Source organism: Primulina huaijiensis, chromosome 6, assembly GCF_012295235.1.
Source record: "Primulina huaijiensis isolate GDHJ02 chromosome 6, ASM1229523v2, whole genome shotgun sequence".
Classification (NCBI taxonomy): Eukaryota; Viridiplantae; Streptophyta; class Magnoliopsida; order Lamiales; family Gesneriaceae; genus Primulina; species Primulina huaijiensis.
The window spans coordinates 1,600,550-1,618,012 of NC_133311.1; the positions used below are offsets into that span (position 1 = coordinate 1,600,550).

The window sequence follows — 17,463 nt, forward strand, 5'->3', positions numbered from 1 at the left end:
ACGAAGAACAAAGTCGGTTAATAAAAATGTTATAATGGGCTAAGTTAAATGAAACTCATATATATAAGTATCTCACTTGGTCTCACCTTATCTTTTGTCACTGTACAAAGAGAAAGTTTATGCACTGTAGTGTTCTACATTTTCTTAATTTTTCATCATCTATTGGTTTTTAAAGATATATTAGATTTTTTCCAAACATCTAATCTTAAATGTGATCAATTAACCAAATAATTATTATACTTTGTATACAATAATAAATAGATTAATATATTTGAAGATAGAAAAAATAATGTATTGAGAAGAATAAAAAAAGAATGTTAGAATTAATACTATAATTATCTAATGTCAATTTTTAATTTAACATCCTACATTCGAAAATGTGTTTATTGAAGTAAAGACTATGATGATAAACTAAAAATAATAATTTATTTATCATTGTAATGTAATAATAATGTGATCGTTATTCGGAATCAGAAAATGATGTACTTTGACTTTTTTATTAAATTGTATAAACAATTCTTTCAATATTTTTAGTGGATAAACATGTTAAATTCATTAAAATTAAATAGTAAAATTTAATGATGAATATGAATGTATTAATTCAACTTTCAATTTGGGTTTCGGGATTTTGTCAACTTTTCTGATTTTTCTTTTATTTTAAAATATAAAATTTTCAAATAAATGGAAAATGATTTTTTTTCTCTACTACTTATGTAGAATATCAAGTATATATTCTACTCAAATGTATTATAAATTTATATGATATAGTAAAAGGTTATGTGCATAAACTTATTGTTGGATACAATAATTGATCATGTTGGATAGAGTAATTGAAATATTGTGCTTGAACTATTGTACTATTTAAAATATTTGATGTGCATTGTTACCGTAATCTATAGGTTTTGATAAAACAATAAAGGCTTGAGCCTACAATTGGTATCAGAGCCAAGATCGCGACTTTGATTTTTATTGATTGCAATTGGTGCAATTATTAGGAGATAGATTGTTTGGTACAATAATTGTCCACTATGGGTAGGCGCTTGAGCTGTTGTATGATTTAAAGATTTGACTTGCATAGTTATCATCAGTTATATCTTTTAGTAAAGCGACAAACGCTCGATCCTATATTATTCAATTGTAAAGCTAGAAGAAACATGTTGCATCAACTTTTAGTTTTGAATTGATCCCTTACATGTTACTCGATTTTTAAATTTAGAAGCATTCTACAGTTTTCAAATATTATTATATATTGAATTATAATTGATCTCTTTCAAATTGGATAGATATACAATAATAATCATGTAAATATTATTAACAAAAATATTTAAAAGAAATATTGGATTTGTCGATAATCAAAATAAGAAATAAAAAAATTTTGATCCATGAGTGAAAAAATAATATATTTAAATAAAGTTATAATTGTCACGATGAAATAATGCACCTACATGCATTTATCATTGTAATTTGCAACTAAAATGTCAAAAAACGTTTTCACGTATTATTTTTATATCATATTTAAAATAATTATGAATCCTAATTTTTTTTATTTTGAGTTGGCCTTAATTATGAAAAATCATTGTGAATAAATTGAATTTGAAAATTCTTATATCTATGTATATCACATATTAATATATCAACTTAAGTCCAGGTAATAAAAAACTAAAAAATGAACGTATTCATCTACAATGTACACAAATTGTATGGTAAAGATATATGACAATTAAGACAATGAAGTAGAATATGTGCTCACATATAACAAAATATATAGACAAAAAAGCAATAATTAAAATTTTTTTCTAGATATAAATATTTTTTTATAACTTTTCACAGTGAGTTGGAGAAGATAAAAGAGAAAAAATATAAACTATTTTGGGTTACACAAAAAATAGAAATGGAAGAAGTGTTTGTCATACAATGAATTCAGTTTCAAAATTAAATGTATACTATAAAGTTATATTTACCGTTCAAACTTTATAAATGCAATGAATTTTTCTCAAGATAAACGTACACAAATGTTCCCGTTAAGATATTTAAACAATTAGAAAAACTAAATATATTATTTTTCTGGAGGTAATACCGATATGACATTAATAATTTGATTGTGCTAATTATATTTATGAGTTAATATGAAATATTAAAATAAGTGTCATAAGAGTCAGTAAAAAGATGATTTATTGTCAAAAATATTATTATTATAAATTACAAATAAATGACAACATTTAATCAATATTTATTTAAATCAATCCATGAATACTTTTTATGTGATGATAGATTGTTATAATAATTAGATGTGAGCATTCGGTGGGTTTTGTTACCGACCAAACCGAACCGAATTAGTCATAACCGAACTGAACCGAAATATTTAGGAATAACTGAACCGACCGAATTCATTTTCATAACCGATGAAAATCGAACCGAATTAAAATCAATTAATTCGGTTGGTGATCGAATTAACCGATTAGTTTTAAAAAAAATTGTGATTTAATTTTAATTATATATGTAATTTTTTTGAACACTACAATCTACACAAATGCATAAAAACATAAAACCACATACATCACAAATTTTTCTTTAGAATTAGGGTTGATTTTAAAATTAAAAATAAAAATATCTATTAAAATTGATAAATAATAAAAATTTATTAAATAATAATATTTATTATATCGGTTAGCCGATTTCAAAATTTTGAAAACCGTAACCGAACTGATCGAATTAACCGATATAACCAATTTTTTTTTATTTGAAAACCGAATTTTCGAAATAACCAAATCGAATTTCCGAATTGACTCGGTTCGGTAGGTTTATATGTTATCAAGTATAAGTGTCTAATAAATTAATGTGTAGTTTATATGTTATCAAGTATAAGTGTCTAATAAATTAAAGGTGACTAGGAAAGTAAAAACATCCAGTAGAAATTGTTGTCAATTTACATGAAAGAGAATAATAATTAAACAACATTGTAAATAAAAAATTGTGTATCATTGATTGTCAAAAAATATTGTAATAATTGAATATTATAATAAAATATATGCATTATTGAGAGAAAATGACAAATAACAAAAGAAAACAATATGATAAAAAAATATGATAAATTTTAGTAGTCCAAATTTTTTAAAAATTAAAAAATATGTTTTTTTTTCAAATTAGTTATATATGCTAATTAACATGAATGGTCAAAATTTACAATACTATTATCATTGTTTTTGTTGAGTTAACTAATTTTGTTTCAAATTCTAATTAATTCAACATATGTTTCTCACGTACAACGCACGTGCATTATTTCTAGTATATATATATATATATATTATTTGCTCCACGTATGATGGTGTCGAATTAATGCTTACTCCACTTATGTGTGTGCGTAAAACAAAAAAATCTACTAATGAATAGCACTGTTTGAGAACATATATAGAGATATGAAAGGAGGAATTTTGTGCATGATTTTTATTTGATTTTCCTTATATATTTTTTTGCTTTGGAATGAAAAATTTTCTGGGTTGATCGTATATTTCCTCGGGCAAGATTCAATTTTGTGAAATGATGAGCCAGTTTACTCATGTAAATAAAATTGTTAGGGCTGCTAGTACTTTCTTCATTTCTGTGTATGCTTTCATACTCAAGATTCTTGGATTCGTCGCCAAATATATTTGCAGGTATGAGTTTTGATTTATGAAATTTATCTTTTCTGTAGTTATATTTATGGGGATTTCTCTGTGTTGAATGATTTTTAGATTATATTTTCTGCGTTTTTTTTTTTTGGTTTACAGATCAAATACAGAAGGGAATGATTCTTATTTTATTGCCGATCATTCTGAAGAAGGTGACGAAGTTGTTTCCCAGAAATCCACTGATTTTTTGTTAAGTGGGCCTGCAGAAAAAGGGAATTCAGAAAGTGAAAATCTTGATGAAGTTACTTCGAAAACAGAGGACTCTGTTTTCATAGAAGCTGAATCGGTTTCTAGCAACAACGAGTATCAGTTTTTGCCTAGAGAAGATGTAAGCGGGTTAGTAGAAGAACACAAGACTGTCAAATTTCACGTTGAGGAAATGTTTGTTGGGTCAAATGATGCTTTGAGCTGCAGTGATCAGAGTCTTGATAACGAAACTTCTCCAAAAGTAGAGTATTTGGAGCAAAAAATGGAAGAAAATATACAAGAATTTGATAAAGAGCTCGAAGTTATTGATCAGGATAAGATAGAGAGCTCTGCCATCAGTCTTTTTTGCGGCGAAGATAATTCGGCTGCCTTCGATGACGAAATTCTGTGGTTTGAAGCGATCGAGTCCATGGACGTTGAATCTATGGATGATCAAGATTTTTCTTTTGAAATAGAATTGTTTCCACGGAGTAAAGTATCCACTTCGGAAGCAAGTAGGTCGTCTAATTTTTCTGAACTTAAGTTCTTGGTTAGCCCTCAGAAGGTTGACTCAAATAATACAACCTTTCTTGAAGAATATGATCATAGAAGACCCGAAGATGTTGGAACAAACATCGAAGAAGAAAGGATTAATCAAACACGTTTCGATTCAGATGATGAGTACATAGAACTGGAACCTACAAGAGTGAATCCAACTAGTGTTAATCAAGAAAGTTTTGCCAGTGAGCAATCTAAGGAAACCAAGGAATTAAATGAACCCGAAAGATTGGACCGTCCAAAAGGCGGAGGGCGCTCATGGGATTCAAATTTTAACAATGAAAATGAACCTGATGTGTTGAGTGAACACCAGCACTTAGTTCAACAGATGAAAATGGAGTTGAAAAACTGTAGAAGTGGAGGGCTTCCTACTATATCAGAAGATTGCGAGACTTCGAAAATGGTGGAAGATTTGAAGCCTCTAAAAATTGATCAGAAGTTTGAGTACAAGGATTTAATGGAGGAAATTCATAAGTTTTACAGGACTTATGCGGAGAAAATGAGGAAATTGGATGTCTTGAATTTTCAGACTTTACAAGCAATAAGTAAGATTAAAGCTAACCTTTTCTGCTTTCATGCTTGGGTTTCTTATTTTACATAAATTTCATGTTTTATTTGCATAATTTGAACTGGTGGACTCAAGATTGTCACTGCATCTGCTATTTTGCTAGCCGCTTAAGTGACTTAAGAATCGAGACGTGTCGCTCAGACTGACATAAGATTTAAATGATTTAAACATAGGCAACTACATTGGTACTAGACTCAAAGTTATGTATTCAATTGCGAGTGGAAGCAATTGCTATGAGAAGTGTGTTTGAAATCAACAATTACCCACTTAATTATTGTGTTGCCACCTACTCACAGATATTGTTCTTGATGCACGTTTGACCTTACAATTTTTTGAGAGGATCAACAAATTAAATTTCTTAAGATTTTTCATGTTGGTTGTTGAATATAATTTGGTTTTTCCTTATCTTCAATGTTTAATGCTCGCCATATATCATAATATTGAAGATATTTTGTTCAATGAGTTCATTTATATTTAGAATGCACAAAGTTGTTTGCTGGTCCCTTTGCCATTCTTCAAGTGTAAAGTTATCTAGTGCTCAATCCATTGAACAGACTTTCTTTTTTCCCCGAAGAACTGGTTCGCTGTCGTTATATTATAAACTGCAATGATGAACAATGATGTTCGGCCTCAATCAAATAACTGCTACTTTCACATATAATTTATTCATAAATTTTGATTTTCTTTTTGGCATATCATATGTTGAAAAGTTCATCCCCACTGTTAAGATTTCTGGTTTTTGTGGAATCTAATTTTATGAACACGTTACAGGTTTCTTGCAGCTAAAAGATTCAGAAATATTCACTTCTGGAAAGAAGAAATCTGCTTCAATGCTAAAACCATTCACTTTCCCGAAAATTTGGCCTGGAAAAGTACAGAGGATTCACGCTGATCCTACACTTAGGTCGATTGTAGAATTGAACTGTGACTTAGAATTGGTTTATGTTGGACAAATTTGCCTTTCATGGGAAATTTTGTCATGGCTGTATATAAAAGCGAAAGAGTTACTACAATATGATTCTCTAGGGAATCATTCCTACAATCGTGCCGTGGAAGAATTCCAGCAGTTCCAAGTGCTGATGCAAAGATTTGTGGAAGATGAACCGTTTCAAGGTCCCAGAGTACAGAACTATGTCAAGAACCGGTGCATGATCCGGAGTCTACTTCAAGTTCCATTAATAAGAGGTAAAAAAAATATCGAAAATAAATAAAATTTTGCATAATTCAATCAGGTTTATTGGTTTTTGGAGTTGAAAATGAGCTTAAAATTCCCTGCAGATGATTGTGTGAAGGACAAGAAGGAAAGAGGAGAGGAACAGGACTCGATTTCAGTTGAATTTTTAGTGCGAATCATTAAGGAGTCAATGCTGATTTTCCGGGACTTTCTTCGCTCTGACAAGAGCTCAAAAGATCATGGAGCCAAGGTCGATACTAAAGAACCCACTATGGCACTTCTAGCCGATATAATCACAACCCTTCAAAAGGTTCACGATCCATTAACTTTTCGAGTAAGTCCTTTGATTTACTAATGTGACTAAAACAGCTCTGTTTTAATGATGTTTTTGCAATGCAGAAAGAGAGAAGACTCAAAGAAAATATGAGAAGCAAGAGCTGCATAGTGAAAATGCTGCAAAAACAGGAAGAATGTGATCAGATTTGCACTTGTGAAGTTGAATTGAGATTGGTCTCAAGAGTTATTGGACTCTCGAGGGTGAGTAGAGACCAATTGATATGGTGTCAGAATAAGCTTCGCAATATCAACTTTGTGAACAGAAGGATGGTGCATTTGGAGCCATCTTTCTTGCTTTTCCCCTGCTAATTAGGCTACATTTTTATTGCCTTTTAATACATGTATAAATTAAAATGTGTAATGGATTCTAGTAAAGGAAAGAAATGTGTACTTCACTTTTTTTTGTTCAAAATTTGTTGGTTTAGTGGCCATTGAGGGTAAATTATGTGCAACGCAGAAGAGCACTGATGTCACATAAACAATATTCGAAATAGCTAAGGATTTTTTTGCCAAAAAATTAAAAAATAAAGGAAAAATTCAAATTAGCGAATGAAAATCAAACATTGACAAATTACATGGCTAAAACTCAAAATAGACCAAAGTTATATGAATTAAAATTGTAATTTTTTCCAAGTGAATCCAAGGAGTTTGCAATTTCTTGAAAATCTTATTTCTAAGCTCGTACGACTTTTTGGATAGTTGGATTGAACTGCTGGATGTCTCAACTAATTGGGTAAACTCTAGTTAGCATCTTGGCTTCATGGGTCTGATATTTTTGTAGAGGCTCTAACGAACTTCCCCAACTACTTACAAATGTTATCCATTGTCTTGATGTTTTTCATGTTAATACATGACGAGGATAATTTCAACAACTGGTAGAAGTGAGTGGTGAAATTTATTCAGGAGTCCATTTACGAATTGCGACCCTATTACATAGGGAGGTATTTGTTCTATCTTGGGAGTTTTGCCCGAGCTTTCTACTTGTCAATTTATCTTCAAATCCTGTTTATGTTATGATTTCCATTGATCCGACCTTTTTTCATGATTTTATCATGATTACCAGATACCTCACTTGAGACCTGCCGAGTACAAGAGATCTAGATTATCCAGAAACTGAAGGTTGTCAGCCGTGCTTAAGGTGGAGTACTATTGGCTGGTGGTGCTGTGAGGGAAAGGCAGGCTTTTGCTTCTCCAGTCTTTGACCCTTCCATGCATTACAATGACAGCGGTCTGCGCAAACGATTTTTGCTGTGGTTCTATGGTTTATAAGGATCATTAGAGCTTTCTTGGTGTGGGAGAAAAAGATAGTGAAGAAGGTTTTGAAGATACAGAATGCGAAGGAAAAGCTTTCATCCAAGACCTGAAGTTTCCACTTGGGCCTGAGATCATTTTTGGGCACTCTTTTAGCCAAGGAGTTGTGGGATTGTATATTAAGGCTGAAACTATATATTTTTGTATTTTGTTCAGATTCTATGAGATACAAGTCTTGTTTTTTGGGGCTTTATCATCATTTTTTGAAAGGCATGCATGTCAAAAATAAGTGTTCTATGGGGCCAAAAAATTCACATACTAGATTTCTGAGGGGATCATTTATTTTAAAGGCGAACCTATTGAAAGACGACTGAATTACCATTTATCTTTTTAAATAGAATAATTTTTAAGTTAAATATTTATATGGAGCTACAGCCTCGTAATTTTTAACCTGTCAAAAATAATTTGTGATCCTACACGATTCAGATTTCAGTTGTTTTGCATCACTACAAGGTATCGGTACCAAAAAAATGTGGAAAACTAAAAAGAAATGATAAATTTAGAAACAAATGACAGAACCATGCAATGTACTAGTACTAGCTACCACGAGTCAACCGTTACAATTGTTAGTAGAATAGTTAGCAGACAATTCACTAGGACAAGGAGAAGAATCCCACAGCAAATTAGACCTCCATGCATCACCTAAACTCGATGGAAAACTATAGCTAAATCCCATATTCACATCAAATTGTTCCACATGAGTTTGCATCAACTCTTCACCTTGGCCAAGATTTCCTTGTGCATCCTCGGCAAACACAGCTGAGATGTGGTGGCATTGCTCACTCAACGTGCTAAAATCTGTTATATCTGAGCCCGTATCAAAATATTCAAGCATGGATCTCGAGATATTCTCCAGCAGCAAGGAATTTGAAGTGTCATTAATGGTACATTGTGAGACTGGATCAGATGTATCTCCATGAAAAATTGATGCTTGATTTGGTTTGTATTCCATTTGATCATAAACTAGTTTGCATGGTTGAGGAATAGAGAAACTAGCAACGGATAACTGTTGAACGTCACTGCCGGAGAAACTGAATCCAACGGGTGAATATTTTGTTTTATCTGAACATGTCACATTGCTGGAACTGAACTCAATCTTGTTTACAAGAACAGGGTTTGTATCCGATACTGGAGACGCCCAAGAATTAGAGATAGCCCTTTGTGTATTCGAGTTAGCTTTCTTGAAAATCCGACATATTGCCCATGCTTCCTGAAAAAACTAATAAACATATACGTACATCACAATTTTTTTTCATTATTGTCGTGAGAAAAAGATGAACAGCTGGTACAAAGTTTAAGGTTCTTACATTTGCGGGAATGTTTAGTTTGTCCAAATATCTTGTGGATAAAGCTGAGTCTGAGACCGAAGGTAACCGAAACTCATGCATCATCCAATCAGTTTTGATCCCTTTAGCCGCTCTGCCTTTGTAGAAGACAAGGGATTTTTTCAAGCCGATGCATTTCGATCCTTCGGAGGAGTAGATTGGCCTGTCTGTGCCCGTGGCTTTCCAAAATCCAGCGCCGGTAACACGGTTAGGACGCGTACTGTTCCTGTATTTTCTGTCCCTAGGACAGTAGAAGTACCATTCTTTTTCTCCGGTCGCCGCCAACTCTATATATACACAATATTCTTACACAAATCAAATCTAACATCGAAGGTCGACCTAGCACATGCAGGTGAAGAGATATCAAGAATGTGGTCATGTATTTCTTGAACTTACTTGGAAGATCCCATGGATCAAACTTATAGATATCGAGTTGCTTTATAAGCTCGATGGAGAGCGGTTTCTGTTGGATCTTCTTTTTCAGATAAAACCCTACAAGTTCTTCATCAGTTGGATGAAATCTAAACCCTGGCAGCAAAAAATCATCCATTTCGCCATTTCTCTGCGCCATGTTCTTCAAAAATATATGTAGATTCTGAAGCAAATTTGCAGGACAAGAACCTTAAAAAATCTTGTGCATATATGTACACTTTTTAAGTTCAAACCTAATCTAAATGCGAGAGTATTATGCAGTATATGAAGCCCCGGCTTGCATCCCAAGAACCGAAGGATCAGCCGACATTTCTGGTAGAGTTTAAGGAGCTTGTTTCTCTAAAATTGCTCAACTAATATATAAGCTTAAAAAAACTGACTAAATCCCTTAAGAACAACTACCAAGAAAATCACAAGTCAAGAAAATATATTTATTTCAGTTAAATGGGATTCTTGCTAAATTGACTCTTATATAGAAAGTTTATATATAGTTGGAGATTTGACTGGCAAAACTCCTAATCTATGTATATGGATCTGGCAAAAACGAATCTGGCGAATCCGAAATCCGACCCGTCTTCTTTTCATCCCAAATTATGTTCAAAATTGAAGTCTAAATCTTGGAATCCAAAGGAATTTAAAAATAACCAGCCCTTATTAGAATGCAATAATGATTTCCATATGTCAAAGTTTGAGTTTTATTAAATATATTTTAAAGTCAAGACAAAGCAAGCTTCTTAACATATGTTTCGATTTAATATTTCAAATTTTATATGAAAATGTGGACCAAAACCAACTCCCAATGCAAAAGCTCAAAACTATATTCCAATAATTATTAAATCAATATTTTCCCATAATTAAGAATATAATTAATTAATATTTGGTGGAATCAGTCTAAGGATCCACAAATGCCTCTTCTATTCCATTCCCAAGCTTCTATTCCACTGACTTGTCAGATTTAAACAATATGTTTATTCGAATTAAAATAATTGATGAAAGATATATTTGTACATGAATAATTCTATAGATACAACCAAAATATCGTATAACAATATTTACCACAATTATATCGTGATATTTTGCTATTATATGGTGAGATTTTGTTTTTATTTAGTGAGATTTTATATTGAATTTATTGTGAAATTTTGATAAATAGAATTTTTGTATTGAACAGGGTTGGCCAGAAATAACTTCTGAAGGGAATAGTTAAAATCACTAATAATGTATTTTGGTTTTTCTTTTTTTTTTGTTTTAATAATGTAATTTGTCAATACTTGTTTCCATATAATGAGTTTTTAGTCCGAAACCACAAAACTCATCGAATGCTGTTTATTTAGCACTGATGCTCTCATGCGTAGCGATAATAAATATATATTATACACATTAAAATAAATCTAAACCAAAACGAAGGGAAAATAAAACAAAATGACACTCAATATTTTAAAATGAGAGAAAATATTGTCATTTTCTTTTACTTTTATTTATATAGATTTTAATGTATTTATTATATGTTTTATTCTCCATGTATGAGTCATGTAAGAGAGTATCAGTGTTAAATAAGTAATATTTGGTTGATTTAGTGGTTTCAGATGAAAAATGACTAAAACAATTAAATATAAGTTATTAGATTAAAATCACACATTTGACAAGTTACAATATTAAAACTAAATACAGATCCAGCTAATTTGTCGTTTTTATTATTAGTTTGGGAGTACGTCTCTTGTGAGACGATCTCACGAATTTTTATCTGTGAGACAGATCAATCATACCGATATTCACAATAAAAAGTAATAATCTTAGCATAAAAAGTAATATTTTTTCATGGATGACCCAAATAAGAGATTCAACCACCGAATCCATAAGACCGTCTCACAAGAGTTTTTGTGTTAGTTTTTTGTGTAATCTTATTTTAACTTAGCTAGCTTGTTTGGATAGGAATGTGAATTTCTTTTTGTCGTTTATCAATTGAAACATTATCAAAATTATTAGCTTTCTAGCGATACTATCACTTGAATAAAGTAACATAAATATCTCCTGTTTGGAAAAAAAAAAAAGAAAAAAGCATGGATTTGATATATGTAAAAACAAAAAAAACTCCCATCTCATTCCAATGTTTTAATAACAAGGAATAGTAGTCTAGCTATTTATCTCTGAGATGGTCTCACGATTTTTATTTGTAAGATATATCAATCATGCTCATGTTTGGCATGAAAAGCAATATTGTTTCATAGGTGACCTAAATATAATATTATTCTTATAAAATTGACTCGCAAGATCGTAATATGAATACCTTTACGCTTTGCAGAGATATAAGGTGCCATATTAGGATTCTATTTTTTAGTACTATGGCCAAAATGAACTCCTGCCCTCAGCATCTCTTCCAATGTGATGTTCCAAAATCTTCTTATCATTTCCCCTCCCCCCTTTCAAAAAAAGACGAGGAACTCTGAACTGAAATAAATAATTGTTCCGATGGAACCTTTTCTTCTACCATACATAGATTGGCCGTAGATAGACGAGCAAACCATTATTCTTTTCTATTCCTTCTATTTTATTTTTATTATCAAATCAAATGACTGCACTAAATACAGTATAGTCATCCACTTTTAGGAATCATTAAATCCTATAAACGAACGTTATTTATTAGAAATGAATTTTCTAGAATTTGACTCCGAACCACTGAAAGATGCATTTTCACACTTGAAAGATAGCCCAAAAGTTCAAGGGAATGGTTGGATAATTGGTTTATATAAATCCTTTTTGGATGAAACCACAGCGAAAAATGTCATTGCCAAAAAGTTACAAGGTAACATTTTCATTTATTCATAAAATGAGACGTCCCTTTTGAACCAAAATGGATCTTCTTTGATACCTAACATAATGCATGTTAGATTCCTTCACCAACCACAGGTTCGTCTGAAAGTAGTTAACCTTAACAAAGACGTTCACAAGACGTTCTATTTTTACATAGAAATAGATTCGTTCAAGAAGAACTTCACAAGATGTTGATCGTAAATGAGAAGATCGGTTACGTAGAAAGATGAAAATGGACGTGAGCTTTTATGTTAATTTTATTTATTCATCTATTTGAGTGTCAAAATTAAGTTATATATGTAATTATTTATATATAAAATATTGACTTTTAAAGTGGACTCCTTAAAGCACTTGCATGATAAATATTATAATATGAATATAAATCTAGTATTATGTAGCCTGTTTTCAAATCTGAGGCTTGGTTTTCCTCAAATCTTCTTGCTTGTCGGAAAGAAACAATGCAAATTTCCTAAATCCCATGATAAAGTTTGAATTTCTTGTAAACCACCTCAAATTAGTTCAATTAATAAACCAATTAAGAGATATTATTTAATATAGTTATAGTACTAAAATAAATGCTGTGTTTAATTGATTTACTCCGAGTCAAATGCAAAGTCGGGACTAAATTAAAATTAATATAACCAACTCCAAAAACCTAACCCTCATTTGAAGCCTTTGATATCTCTTAGTCTTTGACCTTGGGTTTGCTTCCCAAACATGTGATGTGAAAAACTGTGTCCAAATTCTTCCTATATATTCTTACCATTATTAACTAAATAATAATTCATAGATACATTTTGTGTGTACATGTAAAGATTTTCAAAATTATATATATCATTGTATCATATAAATAAGGATTCTCAGTTATGAATAAAATAGTTAGTAGTTTATTCTGAACTCATATTTCTCTCATCTCCTATATATTCTAATTAAATTTAGAATGAGTCTCATGTGAGACCGTCTCACGGATCCTAATCTGTGAGACGGGTCAACCCTACCCATATTCATAACAAAAAGTAATACTCTTAGCATAAAAAGTAATACTTTTTATGAATGACCCAAATAAAAGATCCGTCTCACAAATACGACCCGTGAGACCGTCTCACACAAGTTTTTGTCTTAAATTTATAACATATTATCAGCGCGAATGTTTTTCTTTTAAGTTGTTCTCTTGAAGATCGCTACTCGTTATTAAATATTTTTAATATTATATCAATTTATGCTCTTGGCGTAGCAGAATCTTTTAATATTTTGTTGATGTTCCTGAAGTGACACGACACAATTTTACACTGATACTTAGCAAGATCTAAGATTGATCTATCAAGTCAAGAATATTGATTTGAAAATTAGAAATCTAGTCAGATCTGTGATTTATGATATAAAGAATGTCTATATTCCTGAAGAATATTAGACTTAGAATTTAAAATTCTAATATCGATCTATCATCTATCAATATTTCTGAAAAACATTGATATAATATGTAAGATTATGAATTTGCTGAAAAATATTGATCTTACATAAAAACATTCATCAATATTCATGATGAATTTGGAAATCGAATATAAGATTTGTCAATATTCCTGATTAATATTATTGTAATATCAAATGTTTCTCTTTCTTGAAGAACATTGATTTGACATCAGTACAAGAAAAAAGACAAACGACAACAGTTACAATAGTTAAAACCCGTTGTCGTAGCCATTTTAAAAACTTTGTTAAAGCCCCTGTGGTTAAAGGGTGCGCTCAAAGACAACGGTTTTTATCAGTTGTTGTAGACACATTTTGCGACGGTTTTTGAAAACCCGTCGCCACGAAAATTAGCGACGGATTTGTGTAAACCGTCGCCAAATATTGGCGACAGTTAGTTCATTAAGACCGTCGCTAATTGTAGCGATGGTTATTTTTTGATTTCCGTCGCTAAAATTTCCAGTAAAATAAAAAAATTACTTTTAATGATGTAATGAATTTTAAAAAAATTATAATTTGAATAGGCTAACAATATTCAAGATCTTAATAAAAACATAAAAATTTATAAAAAAATAAAGGGAAAAAATTTACTTGAAAGCGAAACGGAAATCGTGTACAAAAATTTCAAGTGTTTTGAAATGGTGTGTTAAAATGGATCGAAAGGGGGGGTATTTATAGATACTTTGCAACGGTTTTTGTATAAACTGTCGCTAGTAGCGACGGTTTAGCGAGGAACCGTCACAATTTTAAATTTTGCGACAGTTTTTTTTAAACCGTCGCTATAGGTAGCGACGGGTTTGATAAAACAGTCGCTAAATTTAAAACATGCGACGAATTAAATTAAACCGTCGCTAAATAAAGCGACGGATGTTGTACCGTCGCTACCTTTAGCGACGGTTTATTAAAAACCGTCGCTGTTTTTAAATTATTCGCCAAATTCGTCGCTAAATACGTTATAAATCACTTCTTTCAACAACAGTTTTCTAAAACTGTTATCAATTGTAAAAAAAAAATGCTAATAGACAACAGTTCTATAAACCGTTGTCTTTGACCATAAAAACGCTCAAAGACAACGGTTTTATAGAACCGTTGTCATTGACCCTAAAAATCGTTATCTTTGACCCCCAAAAGACAACGGTTTTATGACGGTTTTCATAAAACCGTTGTCTTTTGCTTAAGAAACGCATCTACGACAGCGGTTTTCACTAAAACCGTTGTCGTATGCTTTTTAACAACGGTTTTAGTGAAAACCGTTGTCGTAGGTGCGTTGTTGATTTTCAATTTTCTTGTAGTGCATCCAAGATATGTCAGTATTCTTGATGAATATCGTTATATATGTAGATTTTTTATAATATCAAATGTTTCTCTTTCTTGAAGAACATTGATTTGACATCCAAGATATGTCAGTATTCTTGATGAATATCGTTATATATGTAGAGTTTTTATATGATGAACACCTACCATTGACACTTATTTGAACACCAGAGGAGGTAGTAGTGATTTGTGGGTTGTGGCGGAGATAGGAGGTGGAGGAGCTCAATGTTACATGTAGCTTAAAAGACAAGAAGTTCAAAGACTCAAAAGAGAAGAAAAGCGATTCACATTCAAATTTAGTTTATAAACTTTTTTTAAAAAAAAATTAAAAAGTTAAAATAAATAAATAAAAATGAGGGTGCCAGTTCAGCTGATGTGTAGGGGATCAATTTCGTGTGTATGTATAATATATGAGTAAGTCTCTTGTGAGACGGTCTCACGAATCTTTATCTGTGAGACGGGTCAATTCTACCGATATTCACAATAAAAAAGTAATACTCTTAGTATAAAAAGTAATATTTTTTCATGGATGACCCAAATAAGAGATCCGTCTCACAAAATACGACCCGTGAGACTGTCTCACACAAGTTTTTGCCATAATATATATAACCCAAAATCGATAATTTTCCTAAAATACAAACCGATAATTTGCCTAAAAATATATGTACGAAATATTTATTTTGAATAATTCACCGGCCAACATAAATTTTTCTCATAATTTTTTATTAAAACATAAACTGATATTTGTTAACATGCCTAAAGAGTACCTACCACACAAATATATAATAGTAAAAGATGCACATATAATGCATGTGTTATTAGCATTTTTAATTTGATCNTATATATATATATATATATATCCACCGTGGATACTTATGTTAGTACCGATGAGATGTCACTCACCTATTGAATAAACAATTTTGATATATTTTATTAATTCAATAAGTGAGTATCACCTCATTATACGAGTATGATGAGTTTGCAGTTTTGAATATCCACCGTGGATACTTATGTTAGTACCGATGAAATATCACTCACCTATTGGATATACAATTTTGATATATTTTATTAATTCAATATATAAATATCACATTATATGAGTAGAATGAATGTGCAGTATATCAACAAGCAAGTTTAAAGTTATATCGGCCCATTTCTTAGCCCATCTATTTGGACACAAATTGGGTCACCCACTTCGCAAGAGGAGATCAGGAAGACAAGTTACTATAAAGACGAGACTGTAACCAATAGATCGTCGAATGTTTTGTTTTTTAAAATAACTCAATTTTATGTATTAAACTATAATAGGAGAGTTCTATTTTTCCCCCGAAAAAAAAAAGAAATACACACAGTAGATGACATGGCACCCCCATGACATTGAGTGGCATAAGTGCTGCATGGATATGAGTCAAAATTGGAGTCATGGGAACCTAGTATGAATAACTGCAATTTTTGTGTTTTTGCATGTTATGGTTAGAAAATGAAGAGGAGGAGGCGATTTACATGTTTATTTCGCGATCGAATTAATTACATCGTCGATCGCTAATTAGAGACGGCTTATAAATAATAGGAATAGATTTGTTTAGCTACTGAGTTGAATAAATTGGTCGCTAATTAAACGAAGATCAAGTTAAATAATATATCAGTCTCTAAGTCACCTAAATTCTTGGTCCCTACTATGAAATTACTTTTAAAAACAGGTTACTTTATTATGAACTGAAATTAAATTTAATTAACGGATACCAAAATAAATAGATATGAAATTATTAACGATCGATCGCTTATTTTTTGACCGAATTAATTTCCGGTCACTATTTCTCTCGTTAAATTCCGTGTTTTTGAATATTGCCAATAACTAGAATCATATGCTATGATGCAAAGATAGTGATGATATACCGTACCGTACCGAAATTATATACCATATATCGTATAGATAATTACGGTATAATAAAATTTTATATCGATACCATACCGATATTTTCGGTGTACTGAAAATTTCGGTACATATAACTAGTATATCGATTATACCGAAATTGTACGATATATCGAAATTTCGATACGGTATTGATATATATCGTTTTATACCGAAAAAACCTTACTTTTTTAAAATTTTATAAATTTATTATTTAAAAAAATTAGATATTTTTTCGGTTTCATACTGTTACCGTATCGAAAAATTCGGTATCGTTACCGTAACGTACCGAAATCTTCAGTATACCGAAAATTCGATAAATTCGATAGTTTTTTGATACGGTAATCTCGATATATCAAAATTCGTTATTTTTTTTCACATTTATATGGAAGGGAAACGAG

General features: G+C 31.1%; 2 protein-coding genes across 2 annotated transcripts; one reads left to right on the plus strand and one right to left on the minus strand.

Moving 5' to 3' along the window:
• The first annotated feature begins 3,350 nt into the window (after positions 1–3,350).
• On the plus strand, positions 3,351–6,921 carry LOC140979483 (uncharacterized). Its single transcript, XM_073444888.1, has 5 exons — positions 3,351–3,653; positions 3,768–4,957; positions 5,752–6,165; positions 6,259–6,464; positions 6,554–6,921. The coding sequence occupies exons 1-5, from the start codon at positions 3,538–3,540 to the stop codon at positions 6,797–6,799; spliced, it is 2,172 nt and encodes a 723-aa protein (XP_073300989.1). The 5' UTR covers positions 3,351–3,537; the 3' UTR covers positions 6,800–6,921.
• Positions 6,922–8,351: 1,430 nt separating this feature from the next.
• On the minus strand, positions 8,352–9,697 carry LOC140978918 (NAC transcription factor 29-like). The gene is made up of 3 exons (XM_073444155.1): positions 9,523–9,697; positions 9,109–9,413; positions 8,352–9,011 (listed from the first exon to the last, which is right to left on the minus strand). Exons 1-3 carry the CDS (start codon positions 9,695–9,697, stop codon positions 8,352–8,354), a joined length of 1,140 nt encoding a protein of 379 aa, XP_073300256.1.
• Between the last annotated feature and the right edge of the window lie 7,766 nt (positions 9,698–17,463).

Excerpts from the sequence above, each read along its gene's own strand:
- LOC140978918 (XM_073444155.1), bottom strand. The coding sequence starts at position 9,697 with ATGGCGCAGAGAAATGGCGAAATGGATGATTTTTTGCTGCCAGGGTTT. Across the intron at positions 9,414-9,522 it reads TGATCCATGGGATCTTCCAA|AGTTGGCGGCGACCGGAGAA; the intron begins GTAAGTTCAAGA and ends GTGTATATATAG. Across the intron at positions 9,012-9,108 it reads AACTAAACATTCCCGCAAAT|GAAGCATGGGCAATATGTCG; the intron begins GTAAGAACCTTA and ends TAGTTTTTTCAG.
- LOC140979483 (XM_073444888.1), top strand. The coding sequence starts at position 3,538 with ATGATGAGCCAGTTTACTCATGTAAATAAAATTGTTAGGGCTGCTAGT. Across the intron at positions 3,654-3,767 it reads GTCGCCAAATATATTTGCAG|ATCAAATACAGAAGGGAATG; the intron begins GTATGAGTTTTG and ends TTTGGTTTACAG. Across the intron at positions 6,465-6,553 it reads TAATCACAACCCTTCAAAAG|AAAGAGAGAAGACTCAAAGA; the intron begins GTTCACGATCCA and ends TTTGCAATGCAG.